At 37.9% G+C, this 20,557-nt stretch overlaps 3 protein-coding genes, 1 long non-coding RNA gene and 1 other non-coding gene across 5 annotated transcripts; 3 read left to right on the top strand and 2 right to left on the bottom strand.

Annotated features, from left to right (window-relative positions):
* Positions 1-2,255: 2,255 nt before the first annotated feature.
* On the top strand, positions 2,256-8,006 carry LOC123477023. Its single transcript, XR_006652167.1, has 2 exons — positions 2,256-6,272; positions 6,336-8,006. It is a non-coding gene; the product is annotated as an uncharacterized LOC123477023 (long non-coding RNA).
* Positions 8,007-8,796: 790 nt separating this feature from the next.
* LOC116932338 (mitochondrial chaperone BCS1) lies at positions 8,797-10,933 on the bottom strand. The gene is made up of 9 exons (XM_032940114.2): positions 10,649-10,933; positions 10,398-10,563; positions 10,197-10,336; positions 9,937-10,131; positions 9,839-9,880; positions 9,684-9,772; positions 9,507-9,609; positions 9,256-9,450; positions 8,797-9,185 (listed from the first exon to the last, which is right to left on the bottom strand). The coding sequence occupies exons 1-9, from the start codon at positions 10,803-10,805 to the stop codon at positions 9,013-9,015; spliced, it is 1,260 nt and encodes a 419-aa protein (XP_032796005.2). The 5' UTR covers positions 10,806-10,933; the 3' UTR covers positions 8,797-9,012.
* Positions 10,934-11,154: 221 nt separating this feature from the next.
* LOC116932337 (integrator complex subunit 4) lies at positions 11,155-15,508 on the top strand. The gene is given in 19 exon segments (XM_032940113.2): positions 11,155-11,432; positions 11,492-11,650; positions 11,731-11,859; positions 11,928-12,074; positions 12,144-12,302; positions 12,389-12,528; positions 12,586-12,778; positions 12,846-12,920; positions 12,922-13,021; positions 13,142-13,203; positions 13,205-13,230; positions 13,285-13,402; positions 13,469-13,591; positions 13,654-13,789; positions 13,861-13,994; positions 14,065-14,393; positions 14,466-14,630; positions 14,683-14,827; positions 14,894-15,508. Coding segments are annotated over 19 exon segments (2,856 nt in total). The 5' UTR covers positions 11,155-11,381; the 3' UTR covers positions 15,359-15,508.
* A 375-nt stretch (positions 15,509-15,883) lies between these two features.
* LOC116932341 (eukaryotic translation initiation factor 6) lies at positions 15,884-17,295 on the top strand. Its single transcript, XM_032940116.2, has 6 exons — positions 15,884-16,132; positions 16,219-16,304; positions 16,378-16,502; positions 16,571-16,798; positions 16,875-17,059; positions 17,123-17,295. Exons 1-6 carry the CDS (start codon positions 16,026-16,028, stop codon positions 17,130-17,132), a joined length of 741 nt encoding a protein of 246 aa, XP_032796007.1. The 5' UTR covers positions 15,884-16,025; the 3' UTR covers positions 17,133-17,295.
* A 282-nt stretch (positions 17,296-17,577) lies between these two features.
* Positions 17,578-19,689, bottom strand: LOC116932340. Its single transcript, XR_006652166.1, has 7 exons — positions 19,210-19,689; positions 19,073-19,128; positions 18,831-18,973; positions 18,499-18,722; positions 18,054-18,134; positions 17,838-17,979; positions 17,578-17,768 (listed from the first exon to the last, which is right to left on the bottom strand). It is a non-coding gene; the product is annotated as an uncharacterized LOC116932340 (transcript).
* Between the last annotated feature and the right edge of the window lie 868 nt (positions 19,690-20,557).

Here is a 20,557-nt window from a genome sequence, read left to right as displayed (position 1 = left end):
CTGTATGGCCCATCATGTTTTCAAAAAATGGATGGAACGTACGGAATGCAATGTGCGTCTCTCAGTTTGACTTCTTCGGGCATTCCTGTTGCGTATAATACATTGGCGGTTGTTATCCATCAATGAAAGGTGAACCATTACATTTATGGGCTCCATAGCATATATGAGACTGTGTGATTTAACAGCTTCTCTTCAACATCATTCACAACAAGTTGATGGAACTTTTATTCAGTCGCTTTTTTCAGTCAAACCTATCAATAAAAATTGTGGTTGATGGCGCGTGTATTTTTTTAATTACAGCTCCTTTATAAACAAAACAACGAAATGTACTACAGCACGTGTGTTGTGTGTTGTATTCAGTTATACATAATTTGTTGCTTATTAAAGTGACGTCGAACCATCGATTCTTTTCCATTGAAAATGTGTTTATGTCGACAATTATAGATGATTTGCATATAAGTATTTTACGTAACGTCTTAAAATAGGATTAACGCTCAAAATGAGAACGATTCACTTGGCTATTATTTTCAGCAGAAATATATAAATCTTAAAATCCTATCTATTTAATTACTTTGCTTTTTTTTATATAGATGTAGAAAAGTTTGCTTGATGATAATAAGCATCATTTAAAAAAATATATTTTAAATTCAAAATAGAAATTCCATTTTTTTTTTAAAGAAAAGAAAACTTTGACCTTACGGAGAAGGAGGTGTGTGTTTTTTTTCTTTCTTTAAACTTTTATGGTACAGTACATACAACAATTGCTGGGAAAAAGAGGCGGAGCTAGTATACGTGGAGGAAGACAAGAAAAAAGAAAAAAAAAGGAGAACGCTGTGCAATAGGATGGGAAGGTGATAATTAGCCGCATTGGGCTCACCAGCTCACCACAATCAAAATTCACGCAACAGGGGGCTGGTATAGGAGAGAAATTACATTCTCAAGGTCTAATTACCATTACGGAAGCTTTTCTTCCTTCTGCTGTCACGTCACTCTTTTTTCTTTCTTTCTTTCTACACACCTACTGTATATATACCCTAATTTACCTTATTCCAAACCGCAGTTCTATATAATAATATACTTGAATCTTTCATTTCTGGAGCCAGCATTTATAAAAACCTGTTCATATCTATATGCTTTTCTTGATATAGCCTAAGATATAGTCTACATTAAGGGCTAAATGATATGCAACGAAGGCAAAAGAGTGCAACAACTCAACGTATAGATATATTTGTCCCTAACGGTGTCGAGAGATAACCAATGAAGCCACACGCATATATTCTTATGTATATAATGTAGGCTGTATACATTCAAACGCTGCGAGGCAACGTTGGGGAACAAGTGATGGGACACGAGGAATTCTTCAGACCCCGACAAATGCACACCTCTATACCTTTTTTTTGCTGGCCGTACACAGCACTCCCCCAAACCTGACATTACAACATTGACAGTCGGGGCTATGTGCCTTTGGCATAAGATGAATCACTTCATAAATTTCTGCCATGCGTATAGCCTATGCAGCAATTCTTTGAAAAATATATATTCATATCCTCGCCCTTGTTTGGTTCCTTTTTTTCTTTCTACCTATATATAGACGTGCCACAGCAACGACGAAATATTACTGTAATTTCTGTTTGAAGTTCACCATTTTTTGATTTGTATTTTCTTAAAATTTTCATTCACTTTAAAGCGGGTTTTGTTTCGAAACGAAAGCGCTTGACCGTTTTCAAATGGAATTTTTTTTTTTCGAAAACGCACTTTGAAATGAGCCACACATCAGCAGTAGCAAGGGGTGGAGATGCAAAAGAAGGGGGAGGGGTTGATTTGGACACAAAGTCGACGTGGTGCTGCGTGGCGGAGGAGGAGAGGGCGGTGCAAAGGCAGGTGATCAAGCGACGGGCATGATAGGTTGACGGCACGCCTATATTTTCCACTCGTGCGACTTCAACATTTCACGTGTGCATGTGTGTCTACAGTCTTTATACCCTTTTTTTGTTGTTGTTTTCATTCATCTTCTATTCCGACGCCAGTTTGTGTGTATAGACCCACTTTGATTCGACCCCTTGGCTCACGATGGCACACACGCAAAGTCCGCGTTTTTTTTATACGAAATTTTCGCGCATAAGTTTCAGTGTTCCCACATCAGTGCTGTTTTGTTTTTGAATTTCGCGCGCGTCCAATGGTTGTCAAGGGTTTGGAATGGTCCAACTTTAAAATTTAACCCCTCGCTTTGGCCTGTCTCAATGTCACAGGTAAGTTTTGTCCCCTCTATATATTTATGTTGTTTATGAACGTACATGTATGTATATATATCTATACATGTTGTCCCTTTTTTTTTTTACCCTTTGATTTCCAGTGTAATTTTTCACTGTCTTTGAGCCATTTCTAGGCTACGTCAATGTCAACCGTGGACACACGGAGAACACGAAGTGGGAGGAGAAAATAGAGGCCTTTTTTTTTTTCAAACTATTCTTGCCTTGACATTCGTCTTGTTATTGCCCTTGTCTTTCTTCTAAAGACATGGAACTCTATACCGCGCTCTTCTTTATATAGATCTAAACAGTTTTTTGTTTCATTCTGTCCGAACTCTTTAAGCTGTTTGAAACCCCTTTTTGAAAAGTCCAAAGAGGTCATTTGATTTCGAACAAAAGATGTTGGAATGTTTTTTGTTGAAACCCCCTTCCCCGAACAAGAAATGGCTCTTGTTTAATGACGAACAAGGGACAGATATTTAGGCCAACCACATCATTATAAAGACTTGCTTGGAAATCAGATTAGGAGAAACATTTTGAAACACGTTGCGTAATGGCTGATTCATTATAAACGAAAGAGTAAAACGTTAACTCAATGTGAACTTCCCATCATGTGCATTTGAAGATATAACAATTCATGTATAGAAAAGCTTTATTTTATTGTCGATCTTCGAAATTGTCCACAGTCGAGAAAAAGGGGAGTGGTTCTGATTTTCAACCATTTCAAAATGTTCAGCCATATCTATATACTGAAAAAAAAAGAATTTCCAATGATCCAGGTAGAAGAAAAAAAGGTTTTTCTGCATTCATATTGAAGTTGAGGCCTCTCACACACAATTCAAAGTTAAGAAAGAAGGGAGGGGAGAACGAAGGAGGGGGACGAGAAAGGCAGCAATATAACCAGCTGGAAGGGCTGTCAGATTAAGTTAACTAACAGTAACATAGTGGGCATTGGTAATTAATTAATTACAGGTAGGAAGCCAGGTGGGTTGGCACAACCAAGGCCTCCCTGTGTGCATTTGTGTAATAGCCTTTTCTTGTTCCAAAAACAAAAGGCCTATACCATTTGAAACGTGCACGGACTTGCCTATGATATGTAGGTAATACCATTTGATCCATATACTATATTTTGCACGCGCTTAAATCTTTGAAATTCTAAACGAATTATGTCGCACGTTTCAAGTATTTATAGTGAAATGCCTTGTAGATTGGGGGTAGAAGGCCACTGTGGTTAACAGAAGTGGAAATCGAAAGAATAATAAAATAAATAAATTCAAGGCTTTAGAATTTGTCCTTGGACTAGGCGGATATGCGAGTCCTCACGCGTAACACTTTGATTCGCCTTGACGTCCTTCAACAAACTTTGATGATGAAATTCTTTCATTTATTATTCAGAATACGATGAAAGCTGTTTGCACGGGATGTATATATACAGTTTATCGTGTCAATCGCAATTCGATTAAATATATCAAACAGTTGAAATGAGTTTGATCGTTTATGCAAGAATGAATGATCTCGGAAATATATTTGCTGCGGGAAAAGATGAAAGATATAAAGACGAACAAACAATAGGCTCATGAATTCAAGGGTGAAAAAACAAAATTCGTTCAGCCGTTGCAATCCCAAAGGCGATCTGGAAAGAAAAAGAAAACAACTTTGGTTTCTTTTGCGGTATACACATAAACAAAAATTCATTTCCATGTATAGCCGCTAGCAAAAACGCCATCAGTTGATGCCATACACACAGCACAGAATGATTAAACTAAAAAGCCAAGACGGATTTCACGTTTTCCAGCATTTTCATAAAATGACTCCCTTCCCTTTATATATAAATCCACAACGATATACACATCAGTTCATTAGCTTTTTCTATATGAAAAAAATGTGTTTTTTTTTTTCGGTGTTGTGCTCCGACCGTCTAACTGCCTCTCTCGTTGGTCTATCGGATAGATAGCCATCCATCAAAAGACGTATAGGCCTTGTAATGTCGTATTGTTCGGATCACTTATAGATATGATAGGGGCGCGTGTCGTTTACACTCTTGCGCACAGACACATGAAAATTGGAAAAGGAAATAGTATATAGGTACTATCCATCATCAAAAGAGAGGCACCAACTTTTCCCCAACTGACTCTGCTTTTGTCGTGAATGTAACCTATTGGCTTAGAGAGTATTCGTATGTATAAACACAGTCAACAGCATAAGAAAACAGAGAGGGGCTTTAATTGAATACAGTTTCTATATAACTATACAGAAATTTCATTAGTTTTTGACGTAATTCAAACCGTCATCAGTTATATTCAAAATAAATCGGGTATTTAAACACACACAAAAATACTTGGCCCTTGTTCTATATCATCGAATGAATCACTTCAAGACATTACGTGACGTATTGAATACAAACAGCGACGCTGTCATAATATTTATACAGTTGTCGTATAAAAAAGCCATCACGGGACTGCGTCACCTACTAAAACGTGTCGAATAAAATCACATTGAAAACGAAACAGCACAAAAGGAATTCATTTTTCTTCTTTCTGCTGTGCTGATGTGGACGACCGAAGAGATTATAAGGCCAATATACAAAAGGGAATTATTATCAAAATCGGAATAAAATTGATAGCGTTGGTACTTTCGCGGGACAAGGGAATCTAACGTTTTGAAGGGGGGTGGTAAAGGTTTTTTTTATTTTTATTTTATTTTATTTTTTTTCGAATTTTTGACCCCCGCCGAGATTGGTATACCGGTACTTCGTTTTTCTTTGAGGGGCAGGTCTGCACAGCCCCATAGATCAAGAGCTGCTGTGGCACATCAAGGTGCTCTACACACTCTGACTCTATTCAACAGTATAGATATGCAAGACAGCAGCACTGCATGGTGCCCCCCTTTTTTTCTCTCTCTCTTTCGAAGGCAGCAGCACAGTCGACTATGTGTTTCGTTTCCCAGCTGCTTTTCCAGCTGCCATCAGCGAGCCACTGTTTAGCCAGGGCTTATGCGAACACACATCATATATAGACGGCCACAAAGAGCTGCTGCCCAATGCTTTAAATATCCCACACCTCAAAAGATTCTATAAATACAGATTTCAACTATATATTGTATTAATGTATACTATATTTTCGCCATTTGACATCAACACAGAGGGCGAGAATAATAAACGTGAATGGCATCATTTCATGCTCCGGGGTTCGTTCATCATAACGTTGTGATGTGGCCTTTAAGAGTTATAATAACAAGACATTCTCGTGTCGAATCAACGAATATACAGTTGCAATCTAATTCATTATATTATAAGCTGATTGTTGCAAGGTCTAAATGATTAATACATAGAGGTTTCCGCTGAATTTAAATCGACAAAGGTCGTGCTAATGTCAAAAGTTCGCTCAAAAACAAAGCCTTTTCTCCTCGTCGTTGTATAAATTTGCGTCTGTTGATGTGAACCAATAGAAGCGAACGATTCTCCATACGATTGCAGACAACATGTGTTAGACATAAAACAAAAAAATTAAATTGAGGGAAACAGCTTACATACACGTTTCCTTTTAAAAAGGCAATTTGAAAGCAAGAGAGAAATGCCTTCACTTCAAACATAGAAAAGAAAATTATGTTTTTTTCTTTTTTTAAATGTGAACCTTTTCGCTTTTGTATAAGGAAATTCTTCTTTTCAAAGAGAAACACCTGCGTTATGATTGGCTGTTAGGCGGTTCCAACCTCTTTTTTTTTTCTTTTTTAGGTCTTCCACCCAATAGGTTATAGGCTGATGGCGTCTAACCGTTGGCTTCGGGCCAGTCTCTTGTATATTTTCTTTTGTTTTGTTAAGCAAATAAATTCCTTCAAAACTCTCTTTTTATTTAAGAAAAAAAACTGAGAGACAGGAACTCTATCTAACTTTCCTCGTTGCAACAGGCGCGCACAAGTGAGTCTCTGTATACCTTACAGATGGCACTCGACGTGTGTATAATCCATTGTTTTTGAGCCATTGCAATTGATCAATCATCGCCAATGAAATCCAACAGCACGCATGTATATACTTTTTCCATCTCTTCGGTCTAACAAGGCATTGCTTAAAGGCACTTTTTAAAAAAGAAGAAGAGAACGGAAATGAAAAGAAAAAACCTGTTGCCTGTAGGTGTGTCAGAAACCTATGTGCGATGAGTGACGATGTCGGTTCATTTTCTTCCCAGCTTCAAGGCATCCCAGTTAGATGGCCTATTTAAATAGTCTAAAACGAAACACTTTAATTCAAATGAAATCTAATCTTTTGAATAGAATTGCGCAATTTGGTGCGGTTCTTCTGGGACTGTTTCTTTTTCAGCACGGGCCAAAAGCATCACAGCAGGAAAAAAAAAAACACAAAACCCCAACTGCATTTATAGAGCACCAGGGGACCTCTTTTGCTGTGTTTATTTCCCAAATGTGCTGCGATATACTTGTCCACGAGCAATAAAGCATCTCGGTGGGGTGGGTGCTGTGTCCCTCCTTCAAATTGAGAACATACGGACAAATGAGCTGCTGTGTCATAAAAACGCAAAATATGAACTCTATACGATGTATAGAGAGCACAAGTGGAGAGTATAAAAAAGCCAGAGAAACTCTTCCAGTCATTGGCGATGGATGACCAACTGAGGTGCCTTACAAAAATATATAGATTTAAGGTTAAACAAAGCGACAAGCCACCGGCGTCGAAAGTCAAAAAGCCAATAACCATATCAATATAACGAGTGGCCAATTAGCATAGAGGACAGTGTAAAAAAAAAAAATGTGGAAGAAACAACTTTGGTGCCTCGTAAAAATTGAAGATCTAGTTCCCAAACTCTTGGTCCCAACAATAGACGTTTCTTTCCCTTTTATTTTTTATTTTTTATTTTTTTCTTTCCTGCTGCCTTCATAGTGTTTCAAAAGAAAGACCACACTGGCAATAAATCTATCCGTTTCTCTCAATGGGACAAAGTTTTCTTCTTCTTTTACCTATAAGGTCGAGGTTTTTTTGAGTACCTCGGGGTAAAGAAGAGATTTTTTGGGGGTCGAACAAAGCCAGTTGACCCTCCTTGCCAGCGATGACAATGAAAGTGGCCTCCAAGACGAATGACCCAAAGTGACGTTTACACTGGAGATACATGGCCGTCTTGTTATAGACCCTCTTCCATAGCATTTGATTTTTTCAGGAAAAAACTTAAACGAGGGAGCTAAAGTGTTTTTCCATTTTTTGTTTAAGCGATTCTCTCGCCATAGTAGATATACGTATATACATTAAAATTCATCTGAAAGCGTTCAACATTCCGGTTGGGTTATGCAAGGATTTAATGGGCTGTGGCCAGTGAAGTGGGTGTTGATTATATGTACGTGATGTGTATCGTACGGGATTCAAACCAAACGATCATATACTGTGGGCTTCCCCTATTAAGCTATAATATAAGAGTGAATGTCATTGCTGCTGCTTGATCCTCTATATGAAATAATATCGAAACCCCAATGTTGAGTGTCCTTCCCTCATTTTATTCGTTTTCCATCGCCCCCTCTTGCCACTCCAACAGCTGAATGGGGGTCGTTCTTGAAATGTGACAGGCAATGCAAACAGCCTATATAGCTTTATAGTGTCGCAAAGGATTTGTATATAGGCTTTAAGGTCATAAAATAGCCAAGAAATGGATAGGGGGAGGAATAGGACAAAAACATGTAGCCAGTTTTCTTGTGCATCTTTTGCTGCTGAGATTTTCAGGTCGAAGAATATGAAAGAAGGAACAGTCATTTCCTTCCCAAAAAAGAAAAGAGTGACCATTATGCAATCTACTGAGAGATCTTCCAATGATATTGTAAACGTGTACCACTTGCAGAAGCTATACAGGGTTAAACATTCAACAGAAATGAAGAAGGTCATAACGTTGAACTGCCTCTAACAGAAATGCGGTGATTCAGAGGCAGTCATTGGAAGCTCATCTTGGAAGCTCATCTTATGAACGCAGAGCGACGAAACATTGGGCTAGTGCGATGAGTTTAGGCTCAATAAAAGTATATGCTCATATTATGAACGATAATGTTTACTTGTTTTTTTCTTATTGATGCGATACGAAGAAGGACGATACACGAAATAACACACAACACCTGTGATTCTTGTGCAAGAACTTAATACCTTTGCTTTTTTATGAAACAGTCGCAATGAAATTTGAATTGAACGAGTATAGAAAGATTTTTACTATAACTCATCCAGAATGTTTATTTTTTATTATTTATTTCTGCGCTGGTTAGTCGACTACAGTTAGGCTACGTTTCCGAATGATAAAACGTGAAAGTCAAAATATCCAACATTAATGTTTCAGATAAAACAACTGGCGTCGGCGAGTTTAGATAGCGCAACAACTTGTCGTGCACGAACGGTAGGTTTATGTAAATTTCCGTCTTTAAAGAATACGACACGACACAACAACAAAAACTCCCTTTTCAAGGATGACATTGTTGTGGACGTTTTCTCAGAAAGGAAATCGCCATCTAGCGAGACCAAACTCAACTTCATTCATTTTCGGATTTCCACCTTTGGCGCAAACAATAATTGAATATGCATCTTTTAATGTCATCTAATGGCACATTTCAACATCCAAGTATTCAACAAAATTGTTTCTCATTTGATGACACATCAACCAGGTGAATGACAGAACCGTTATACATGTTAGAACCGAAAATACACATATTCAAGTAAAACGGTTCGCAAGATCAAGAGGGATGAATGCATCCTACGTTTCTTTAAGGTCCTAAACAACAGCCCGTGTTATCGTAGCTTGTGCAGGTTAACGATGGCGTCTTCTGGATCAGATTTATAAAACATAAAGTGTCCCTGAACTGACGCGGGACTTAAGTTTTTGTTCAGACTTTTCGAAGCTTGGACGAATCGCTCCACTAGCAATTCACTCGCTTCCGGATAGAACTTCCTGAACATGTTGGCTGTAACGTAATAAAAAAAAAAATTAATTAAATTAGCTGCGTATTGTCAACAATACATTGTGTGAGTTACCGAGCTGGAATTCGGAACAATATCCGATGTATTCTTGAACGTCGACTCGTCCTGGTCGAATGAGCGCTGGATCCAGACGATCCAGGTAATTGGTGGTCATGAAAAGGATCCTAGCTTCCGTCGACGTTACACCATCCAAGCAATTTAAAAGCCCGCTGAGTGTAACGCGGTTGGCACCGTCATAGGCACTTTTCACTGGAGTAAATGCAAATATTTCAGTGTGAAAACAACAGAAGACGCACACGACGAACCTGATTTCGATTCATCTCTGCTTACAAATGCCGCGTCGATATCTTCTAATAAAATAATACTTTGCACGGGCGCTGTATTCATCAAGTGATTTAAACGGTCATCCTTTGAGAATAAAAAAGGAAAGGACCGAGTTGTGTAAATCAATCGTGAAATATCAGAACAGATGGCAAACTTACCGTCAGGCCTTTTTCGCTAAGGTTCAGAACGCAAACTACGCACTCCAGTTTTCCGGCCAATGCGGTAATAAATGAAGATTTACCGCAACCTTGAGCAATACAAGAAAAGTTGCAGTCGTGTAATGAACATTTAAAAAATTATTAAATAAATTTACCTGGAGGGCCATGAAGCAAATACCCTCGGCGATACGGAACTCCTATGATTGCAAGGTTTCTTTCAATGGCAAATGAAAAAACGACATGCACGCAATACCTCTTTGAGAATACCATTGGGGGTTGCCAATGAAATCAACTAAATCCTGCACTATTCCCTCTGCCACTCCGACGTCGAGGACAACGGATTCTAGCGGACGGCGTTTTCGAGGTGCTCCGAACTGTCTCCATTCCGATCCCAAGGCGGTGTACAGTATAGTTCTTCCTTCCGTTTGTTTTAATGCTACCAACCTAGCTGAGTTCCAAAATAATTCATTACATTTATGACTGAAAATGGACTAAGCTTTATTTTGCTCAGACCTTCTTCTAACATATCTGTAAACATTTTTTTATTTTTTCCTAACGCCGTCAGTGTGACTGTCTCCCACGGCACACCCATGTGTAAATCTAAGGTGTGTTGTTCTCTTGTTCTTTCAACTCTTATCCAATTATTTTTATACCTAAGGCAAACATTGCATATAAATACATTGCTCTGTGATAACTTAAAAAAATTCAAACTACTTGAAGAGGTGTACACCAACACTAGGAATAAAGTGATAGGATGTTGAAACTTTCCCAGACTCAGACTGGGAAAATTCTGTTGCTACACTCAGATGCTGTGTTTGAACAGCTCCACGTGTAGTAATCCATTGTAACATCCACTGGTAGCTCTTGTCTCTACATGGTACTGAATAGAATCAAGGAAATTTTTAATCAATTTTCTATTAACCCAACCAAGAAAATATATTTACTATTTACTATGTTTGACATACCTTCCAAAGTCATTATATAGTGCCTCCGAAAGAGAATGAGAGTTCCTTGCCACCCTTTTCGAAGTAATGCAGCACCCGCACCAACACCAAATAATCCAAAGCCAGCACCAAAATATGGATTACTAGTCAAAGAAGATATATAATCAGCAATAGTCATTTTTTATCAATGCTGGCGTTTAAGAAAATCAACACATTTAATCTTCGGAACCAATTAAAATATTTTTATTTATATTTTTGGCCTTTATCATTTGCTCTTAGCAGAAAACTTTCTGCAGACGAAGCCGGTTGACCGTGTTTTCGAAAACATTAACGTTGCCAAAAAAGTTAACGGTGTTTTTTCATATTAAAAAAGCCTAACAAAAAATATAGATTCGTCCTATTTTATTAGGATGAAAAGCCCATTGTTTGATTAGCTACAATTATGAATTTAGGTTAGGACTTTTTATTTTAATTCTAGAGCTGTTGCATGTTGGATTCTAATCTGGCAATGGCCTAGCTCTTTCGGATAATTATTCATTAAAAACATATGCGACTGCGCTGGTACGTCCCGAATCACTTGATCCGAGTTATAAACTATATAAAGGCCTTTCAGTCAAAACGAGTCTAGACGTGGTATCCATGAATGTTTACAAACAACTGACCTAGATTCGGAAATTTGGTTTATTAAAATTCAAAGTTCTCGTAAATCAGTCAAGGTAACAAGGCCGAGCAGAATAAAGTGAACAAACCGAGAATGGCGGTACTTAAAAAAAGAGCCTTAGCGGAGTACAGTCAAGTTGTACAGGTACAAACGAAAGGGTTGAAAATGTACTTTTCATTATAACCTGTGTAAACAATTTTCAGGAGGAAGCATGTAGCAAGCCGTTGCAGCTTATGAAGAAACCTCGTCTTTCAAGTCTACAACTGGAGGACGAACTTGTGGCTGATACTTTAGAAAGACTTGAAACCAATGATGACTTAGTAGCTTACTTAAATTATATCCAGAGAAAACTTCCTTTCCATGTAAGCTGAAATCAAGTGTTTGTTTGAAATAAGACAGTTACCTTTTACTAAAACCGTGGCATTGATTTTCAAACTTTTAGGCTGATGATAAAGTGGTTCTCATGAGAAAATTGATAGAGACATATCATCGTAGTGAGCAGTCCCATATAAGGTTAAAAATCATCGGGATTGTAGGAGATTTTAGAAAAATTCCCAAATTTGAAATACAGGTAAAGTTATTACAATGAATGCTTTTTCTCTGTGTTCAACATTAAATTCTGTTTAATTATTTTTATAGTTAATTATAAATGAAGTAATCAAACTTCTTTCCATGGAGACATCCCACAAAGTTTGTGCTTCAATGATCAGTGTGTTATCAAAGCTGGGGAATTTGCTTGTGTGTGATAGCCCACTACTAAATAAAATTATCAACATTGGGATGCAAGTATGCAGGATTCATTACTTAATTAATATTTAGTTTTAAATATCTGACTTTTGGAATCTTCATTTTCAGTTACTCAACAATTCCAGTCATCTGGTGAAATGCCATTGCCTTTCCCTACTTGGAGGGCTGTCAAATACTACCAATCTCCAAGGTGAAAATGTGAAACATATTTGCAAGTTTACGAAATCTCAGGATCCAAGAGTACGTACGGCTGCCTATGATGCATTGGTAAGTCTGTGGAAATAATTTGATATTAATTTTCAAGCCAGTATTCAAAAGGATTTAGTTTATAATTTGTTTTCCTATTGACATAGCTTCGTTTGCACGATCGGGGACAAAAATTAGAGCTGTGTGTGTACACTGATGTATGCTCTGCTTTACAAGATGACAATGAAAACGTGAGGCAATCTGCAATGCGTATTGTCTGGGTACTATCTCATACGTACCCAGAGAGGTATGACAACAGTTTACACTGTAATAAAGAATTGGTAATGGAAGATATTTCTTGCAGCTGTGTTATGATCCCTGGGTGTCAAGATGAGGTCCATTTAGTTGATGACGCGTTTGCCAAACTTTGTCAAGCTATCGGTGACCTTTCAGTTAATGTAAGAACATTAGCTGCTGAGCTACTAGGATCCATGGTCAATGTCAATCCCCATTTCCTGGAACAAACATTAGACAAAAAGTTAATGTCTGATATGAGAGTAATTTTTTATATTCTTGTTTTATGTTTTTTAACTTTATAAAACAGCATTGTTTCTTCTCTTGAAGCGTAAAAGGTCTGCACACGAGAGGCACTGGGAAACAGTCACATCAGGAGAATGGGCTAGTGGTGCGCGCTGGGCTGGATGATAAACCTCGCGAAAATCTAGATGCCGAATCTGTTTCTCTTATTCATAGTGGAGCTTGTGGAGCATTTGTTCACGGATTGGAAGATGAATTTATGGGTAAATTTTTCATTGTTGATTTTTTTTAATTTTTATTTTTTTATTTAGATTTTACTTCGGCTTGTCCTAGGTTAATTCTAAAATTATTTCTCTCCTTTGTTATACTATTTCTGATTGCAGAAGTGCGCAGCGCTTCCCTCGACTCGCTCTGCCAGTTGGCGCTTTCCAATCCGAGATTTGCCAACTCTTTCTTTGGATTTCCTTGTCGAGTAAAATTCCTTTTCCTTCAACTTTGAAGAGTTACTTATATTTTTTGTTAATAGCATGTTCAACGACGAGATTGAGGAAGTTCGTCTGAAAGCCATAGACTGTATGACTAAAATTAGTCACCTTATTGTGTTGCGTGAAGACCAATTAGAAATTATATTGGGAGTCCTAGAGGTATAGTAAAGGCTTTATTTTGGAGTGTAATATACCGTAACTATTCCTTTCGTGTTATTATCTTAGGATTCCAATGTTGAAATCCGAGAAGGATTGCATCGAATGCTTGGAGCATGCCGCCTCTCAACTAAAGCCTGTCTCAAAATTTGTGTTCAGACTTTACTTGATAACCTGAAACGTTATTCCCAAGTATTAATGTACACAATTTAGGTTTACGAAAACAATTTATAATATTTGGTGAAACCATTTAGGATAAACGATCGATCTGGCGTTGTCTTCAATCGCTCGGATCCAGTCACCCGAATTTGACACTTCTACTCGTTCCCGAATTGTTAACTGTTCATCCTTTTTTTGACATGCCAGAAGCTGACGTTGAAGATCCATCATGTAAGGACTAACACGTCCTTTTTTTTCTTCAAATCATCTACTTTAATGCAATTGCTTTTCCTCTTTCCAAGACGTCTGCGTGCTCTTGCTCGTGTTCAATGCCGCGCAGTTCTGCCCGCAAATTCTTAGTTTGTTTGAAGAGCATATTCGTAGACATTACCGTTACCTCCGCGACACAATTTCGAATTTTGTACCACGTCTTCAGGTAATGTGTGATCATATGCTTTCAGTAATCTTTTCCCTTGATATTGATTTCGTTCCGTTCATGTTTATAGCTCGCTGGTGTTGAAGATATGGAGACACAGGTGGATTTTGATACGAACACCAACTATTTTCTTCAAAACGTTATGTCACGCTTGAATCAGCCCACCAGTACAAATCAGATCAAAGTGTGGGATGCTGCTTGCAATGATTTGATTCGTTTGGCTCAAATTGACAGCAATTTGGCGCACGGCGTTGAACTTTTAGCCACGCAGTTAGAGTGTCATATCTTGATTGCAAAGGTGATGAATAGTCCAGCTTGGATTGACTCTTCAAGCCTTAATGCACAGGATGGTGATGTGGTAAAAAATCTGATTGATCAGTTACAACGATGTAGTCTTAGGTAATGAAAGAAATTTATTGCTTAACCCATTTTCTTGCCCCTACACGGATTTTTTTCTTCTTTTAATTTTAGGCTACAGTATATGTTCAGCAATCTATCGACTGAAGAAAAGCTACTCATTCAAAGCACACGTTTACAAGCAATGGCGATTCAATTGGTCTATATTGTTAGAGCTAGTAATACGTCTGCCTTGGCTTTATCGGACCATTTTGTTTCTAGAGTTGAAGCATTGAAAGGGTAATTCTACCTTTGAATCTTACGATAAAACAACTACATTGATTGCTGATAGGTATGGAAATTTGCCCTCCTTCGCTGGATGCATTGTCAAGGAAATATCGCGCTTGGAAGACACAAAACCTGGTGTATTATCAAGGATATTGCTTCCTATTCTTCAGGCTCATATCTATGTTGCCCCGTTTTGCCTGCCTGCTAAGGTAAAAATCTTGTTCCGCCAAGAATCATACATAAAAAATTGTTTTAATTGTTTGATTATCTTGTAGGCCTTTAAAGTGAATGCTGAAATTTTAGAACCGACTGGGGAGTCCGATAATCCACAGAAATTTCTGGCGGGTTTCGTATTAGGGGTGGTTTTAGATGCCGAAATCCAATGTCTCGCTCATCCAGAATACTTGCGAGTCCGGGTTAAATATCCCGATCTTAATGCCCAGTTAATCATACCCCAAGAGTCACATCTGAAAACGATCAAACAATATGCTCAAAGCGAACTGAATGAAAACATTACAGTTGTGCCTGAACATCGTCTGCGAACATCGGTTCTAGTGTCACATCAGGTGTGGACAGAATCGTCGCATATTGAACTTTCTTTGGTTTTGGACGTTACGGAACCTGAAGTACCTTCTGCTCTGAAAAGATGGCGAGGTTTCTCAGAAGACTCATTTATTATTGAACTGTGTAAACCAGTACGGGTCCTTGTATCCCCGAAACCAATTAAACGTGGAATATAATTTGTAGCCAGATGGACGAAAGGTATGTGGGATCTCTGAGCGTTCGCCTAAAGTGAAGAATATATACTTGGTCGCTTTTTAACATATTCTAGTTGGCTCTGATATTACAGAAAACTGGTGAGCTGATGAGAATAAATTAATAGAATTTTACGACAGTGCTTCGTCACGGTCAAGTTACATTTGCTAATCATAAACTTTTGTTAAGTTCACAGTAAAAAATAAAATCGCCTGATAGAGACATTGATGTTTGTTTCTTCTTGACGAGGTAATTAAATTTTAATGATGAATAGAAATAATATGATAAAGCTTGTCTAAAGGAATTAAACGGAGCTAAAAGATCATGAATGAACTTAAAAAACGAATGGGGTTTACGAAGCATTTCTTCTCCCAGCGTTCGAGGCATTTTGAGCGGTTTGAGGTTTTGAATTGGTGGGAAATTGCGTGCACACGTAGAAGTACGAACGTCATCTAGCGGGCATAGCCGGTAGCACGCTCACTTCCCGACGTTTTTAACTTCACTTGATTGTGAAATCTAGTCTGGCAACTCCATTACCATTAGGAAGTTGCGCAAACACGTGGGTTGTCATCTTTTTCCGTTTTGCCCATCGAAATTCAGTGTCCGTCGTAGAAATTTCATATTTCTCCCATTAAAAGAAAACTTATCATCATGGCGGTTCGTGTTCAATTTGAAAATAACAATGAAGTCGGTGTTTTTGCAAAGCTGACAAATAATTATTGCTTGGTAGCTATCGGTGGATCGGAAAATTTTTACAGGTACTATACATGCACAATGCATAGTGCTTTATTACCATGAGAGATGTGTTATATGCTCATTTTTTTTTGCTTAATTTGGCACATAGTGTATTTGAATCAGAATTGTCTGATACAATCCCAGTTATCCATACATCAGTTGCCGGGTGCAGAATAATTGGACGATTGACAGTTGGTGAGTCCTTAGCTGATACAACAAATATGACAACTATTGATATTATTTATTTTCAAATCTTCTTATTCAACAGCCAACAGACATGGTATACTAGTGCCAAACAGCACAACAGACCAGGAATTGCAACACATTCGAAATTCTTTACCAGATTCTGTCAAGATCCAGCGTGTTGAAGAACGCCTCTCAGCTTTAGGAAATGTAAGTTGTTTTGGCAGTAATTAATGGCCTGATAAAAATCTTTACATATTTCATTTTGCATTTTCTAGGTTATTGCATGCAATGACTATGTTGCATTAGTTCATCCTGATTTGGACAAAGAAACTGAAGAAGTGCTTGCAGACACATTGAATGTTGAAGTTTTCCGTCATACAATTGCAGGCTCTGTCCTTACAGGTTCGTATTGCGCCTTCTCTAACCAGGGAGGTATTGTCCATCCAAAAACTACTGTTGCAGACCAAGATGAGCTCAGTTCTCTTCTGCAGGTGCCTCTAGTGGTAAGTGCTAAGATAGGAAGAGCAGGAAATATAACAACTAACAACAATTTATGTGCTTTCTTTCCTTTTTTGACAGGCAGGAACAGTTAACAGAGGTAGCGATGTAATCGGTGCAGGCTTAGTAGTGAATGATTGGTCAGCTTTTTGCGGATTCGACACGACAGCCACCGAGATTTCTGTCATCGAAAACGTGTTCCGTTTGAATGAAGCCAATCAACCGAGCGTCATTACTACAGATATGAGGGAATCACTAATCGAGACGTAAGATTATTTCTTTTTATTAAGTAGGTTGATAAAATTCTAACTTTCTTCCCATTCCAACAGGCTGACGTAGATGCTTACAACGGACAACCAAATACTGTATCACACGGCTTGAATAAACAAGTTAACATACAATGTTGCATTTGCTGCACTTATAATTTGAACAACCAAAGCATGCACATTGCAAAATGCTAAGCTACTCATACAACTAAAGAGAAATAAAGTTCTGAATCATGTGTCAGAATTTGATTACGATTTCCTTTTACAATTGAACGATTTCGCGTCAATACCAGTTTTATGGTAATCGAAATCATAATGGCCTTTCTCTGCAAGTCACCATACTATTCAATGGTATCGCCAATCTTTCACAATGTTTCAGTTAATCCCTTTAAAAACATCCATAGTCTATAGGTCTTGCCATAAATTTGAAGGAACGCAAATTTACCATATTTTGGTTTACTGTATAGTAGTTTAGTATAGCTGGCAATCGTAATTTAAGTTCACAACTCTGAACACCATTTTTCGTGTGGTTTTCCCTGTTTTATTAGGTTTCTATGCATCCTGTTACATGATGGAGTTTTACCATGAAGAACAATCCCCCTAAAGAAGCTAATTTGAAGAAATTTCAAGTAGAATTTTACGCTGTAAAAATGAAGTGCCAGGTCAAATTTATTCAGGGCTGGCGATGCATACTGCTAGGTTGGAAATCCTATAATCATTTTGATTTAATACAATTAGATATCTTGCAAGATAAAAAGGAAAGGGAATGTGATAGTACCAAGAGCTGGTCATTCAGGTATTGAGTAATCGAATCGCTTAACTGCAGCCGAAGCTCCTTTTCAACATGGGACCACAAAAGCTCGGTCATCATATGCAACGATTTCAATGTAAGTTTCGGATGTACTATCCATGTCGGAAATCTGTTAGTAAAATTAATGTGAAGTCACTTTGTCTTCAATACAAACTAAGCGGCAACAAATGAAAACGAAAATACGGAAAGACCGTAGAATTCTGAAGTTGCAGAACCGTATTTCAGAGGCGTCAACTGTAGATTTGGTTAAACTATACACCATACCTAGGAAATAAAACAAAAATTAAGCAGAAGCAAATGATTAAAATAGTAGACTAAGGTTTCTTGTATGTCAAATGTTTTTTCGACGTTATGATTTGATTTTCCACTAACTTCACGGGCGATGAAAGAACGGATGCCATTTGCAGTGGATCTCGTTTTCTACAGGGAAAGCTACCCAGTTTTATTATCAGAGATTCCGACTAGTTACAATTTTATAACCAGATCGTAATAAGTAATTTCCAAACAAGAAAAATGTGTCTCATTCCGGTGCAATAGCCCATCCGTTTTTAGAATAATAAACAATGTCGTGACATTCTGAAATAAAAACACAGCAACCAGTGGTGCAACTAAACAGATGTCGTCTTACCGTCGAAAAGGACAGCCGTCGTCCCGCTTGACGAAACATCCAGCAAAGTCATGTCAAATGGTCCATTTCCGACAATAGGATAGAAATAGTGATGACTGCCAATAATGGTGTAAAGTCCGCTTATTTTCAAATCAGGAAGCGACAAAGACACATTGTAGTGCGACTCGGATGTCTCATATACCGCCGGTACCTGCACCGAAGAAAAGCCGAGCGATGTAACGTTCCTATCGAAATACTTGATTAGAATATGATTACGTCTAATGTAAGATTACATGTGATTTACAATTATAGTTAAAGATACTTCCGGTGAACTATAATAATTTTGATCTTACGTCGCATTGACATCTGCCCGGAGAACGATTTCGCCATCTTGCATGCGGAATGGGAAGCTGTTATTGGCAAACCATGGGTCGAAAGTCGGGATGTTCAGACCGGGAACTCCATTGTCCATTAGATCAATAAAGTCTTGCCAGCACTAGTACAGACAAGTACAGACACGACGGAACACCACGTGGCAATAAAAATTTAAGTGAACCATTTTTAAATGAAGATTTCATCAAAATAACGTAATTACTTGTATCACGTAATCTTCCAACGTGCTTTTTGCAAGGTGTATTCCATTAATCGTCACTTGGAACAAAGATCAGCAGACGAACAAGATTTACCACGTTGTGAAAAGGTAAGAACTGTAAATTCTAAAACAAAACTTACTGGCTCCTCCATAAAGACGAAAGCAGGAACTAGATATCCCTACAATAAGTAATATTGTTATCAAGTGCTTCTTCATTACTTGTGACTTCCTGTCGAACGTGTGATAAATTTAGAGAAGGCAGAAATGGTTTGAACGCCCACAATGAAGTAATCCCAACTCTAATAATATCTTGAACAATTCATAATTTTTTTCTAAATGGCTCTTTTTGTGGTTCTTCATCTGTGATAACAACGATTCCTATCTAACGATAGGAGAAGGCACACGATAGGATGGTACACATGTACGTATGTGGAAAGTAACCGATGGCGCCCTTTGAAATGGGATGGTTCAGTTTGGTTCAATCGTCAATTGCGACATCGTTTGTCTCTGTCAATAATCTGTCAACCATCCGAGCAAGTTTTCCATATTTACAGACTCAAAAACCCATTCTGTTATTGAACTGTCATAGCTCAATTTCATGAAAGAGCCACGTTATCAGCAACTATTACAAACACACGTACTGACGTACCATGCTAACTTGAACAAACTAGATGCGGTTGAAATTGAAGCTTGCAACGAGCCTTTCGTAACTAAATGGTATTTCGAACGACATTGACCTTTTCAATTTGATTTCGGTATCGCAAAAGGATTATCATCAATTTGGTTATTGTTTTTGCATTTTGGGGGAGATAAAATATCATCACACCCACATGACGCACGAGAAAGTACATGTCAAGACGTTAGTCTAATCAATAGACAGGTTCAAAGAGAAAGAAAATCTATTAAAGTAAATTTCTATTTGTGCAACAGTGGGTGTGGTAAACAGCGTTTGTTATTTACGAAGCGTATTACGTTGCATACGCTTGAACAATCTTTGAATGATTACGAGTCTAGATCTGGTATGCGTTTGAAAGGTTTATGGTAGAACTTTTTGCTAATGTTCAACGTTGAGATGCATCTTTCACTTGTAAAGATGCCGTGAGTCACGTCATCTTCCTGTTAAGCTCCTGCGTTTCTTTATTAAGGACAATAACGATAGATTTTGCTGAGTGAGTGTTAAATAACGTAAGCAAAGCTACAGTTTGTTTCATTTGTCGGGAAAACATAATTTTCTTAAGAGTCTGTAAGTTTTGGCGCCCAATTTTTAAATTACATGCATGCCCTTGAGTTGTTTGTCGCCCTAGCTAGATGTCGTTGCATTCCTAGTCGTTTTGATTTTTTTCGACGCTCTCCTTGATAAATGATTTTGATTACGCAAAATACGATTATGGCTGAGAAAATTGTTTGGCAAAATGTGGTAGTAAAAGATTTTCGAACTGAAATTCTCGGCAAGTCTTGATGGACTGTGATTAGTTGTCAATTGCTAGT

This window comes from Daphnia magna, linkage group LG10 (assembly GCF_020631705.1).
Source record: "Daphnia magna isolate NIES linkage group LG10, ASM2063170v1.1, whole genome shotgun sequence".
Lineage (NCBI taxonomy): Eukaryota > Metazoa > Arthropoda > Branchiopoda > Diplostraca > Daphniidae > Daphnia > Daphnia magna.
This window is presented reverse-complemented; position numbering and strand designations above follow the sequence as displayed.

Excerpts from the sequence above, each read along its gene's own strand:
- LOC116932338 (XM_032940114.2), bottom strand. The coding sequence starts at position 10,805 with ATGACTATTGCTGATTATATATCTTCTTTGACTAGTAATCCATATTTT. Across the intron at positions 10,337-10,397 it reads GTTGGTGTACACCTCTTCAA|GTATAAAAATAATTGGATAA; the intron begins GTAGTTTGAATT and ends TGTTTGCCTTAG. Across the intron at positions 9,451-9,506 it reads CAGAGATGAATCGAAATCAG|TGAAAAGTGCCTATGACGGT; the intron begins GTTCGTCGTGTG and ends CATTTACTCCAG.
- LOC116932341 (XM_032940116.2), top strand. The coding sequence starts at position 16,026 with ATGGCGGTTCGTGTTCAATTTGAAAATAACAATGAAGTCGGTGTTTTT. Across the intron at positions 16,133-16,218 it reads GGATCGGAAAATTTTTACAG|TGTATTTGAATCAGAATTGT; the intron begins GTACTATACATG and ends TTTGGCACATAG. Across the intron at positions 16,503-16,570 it reads GCCTCTCAGCTTTAGGAAAT|GTTATTGCATGCAATGACTA; the intron begins GTAAGTTGTTTT and ends TGCATTTTCTAG.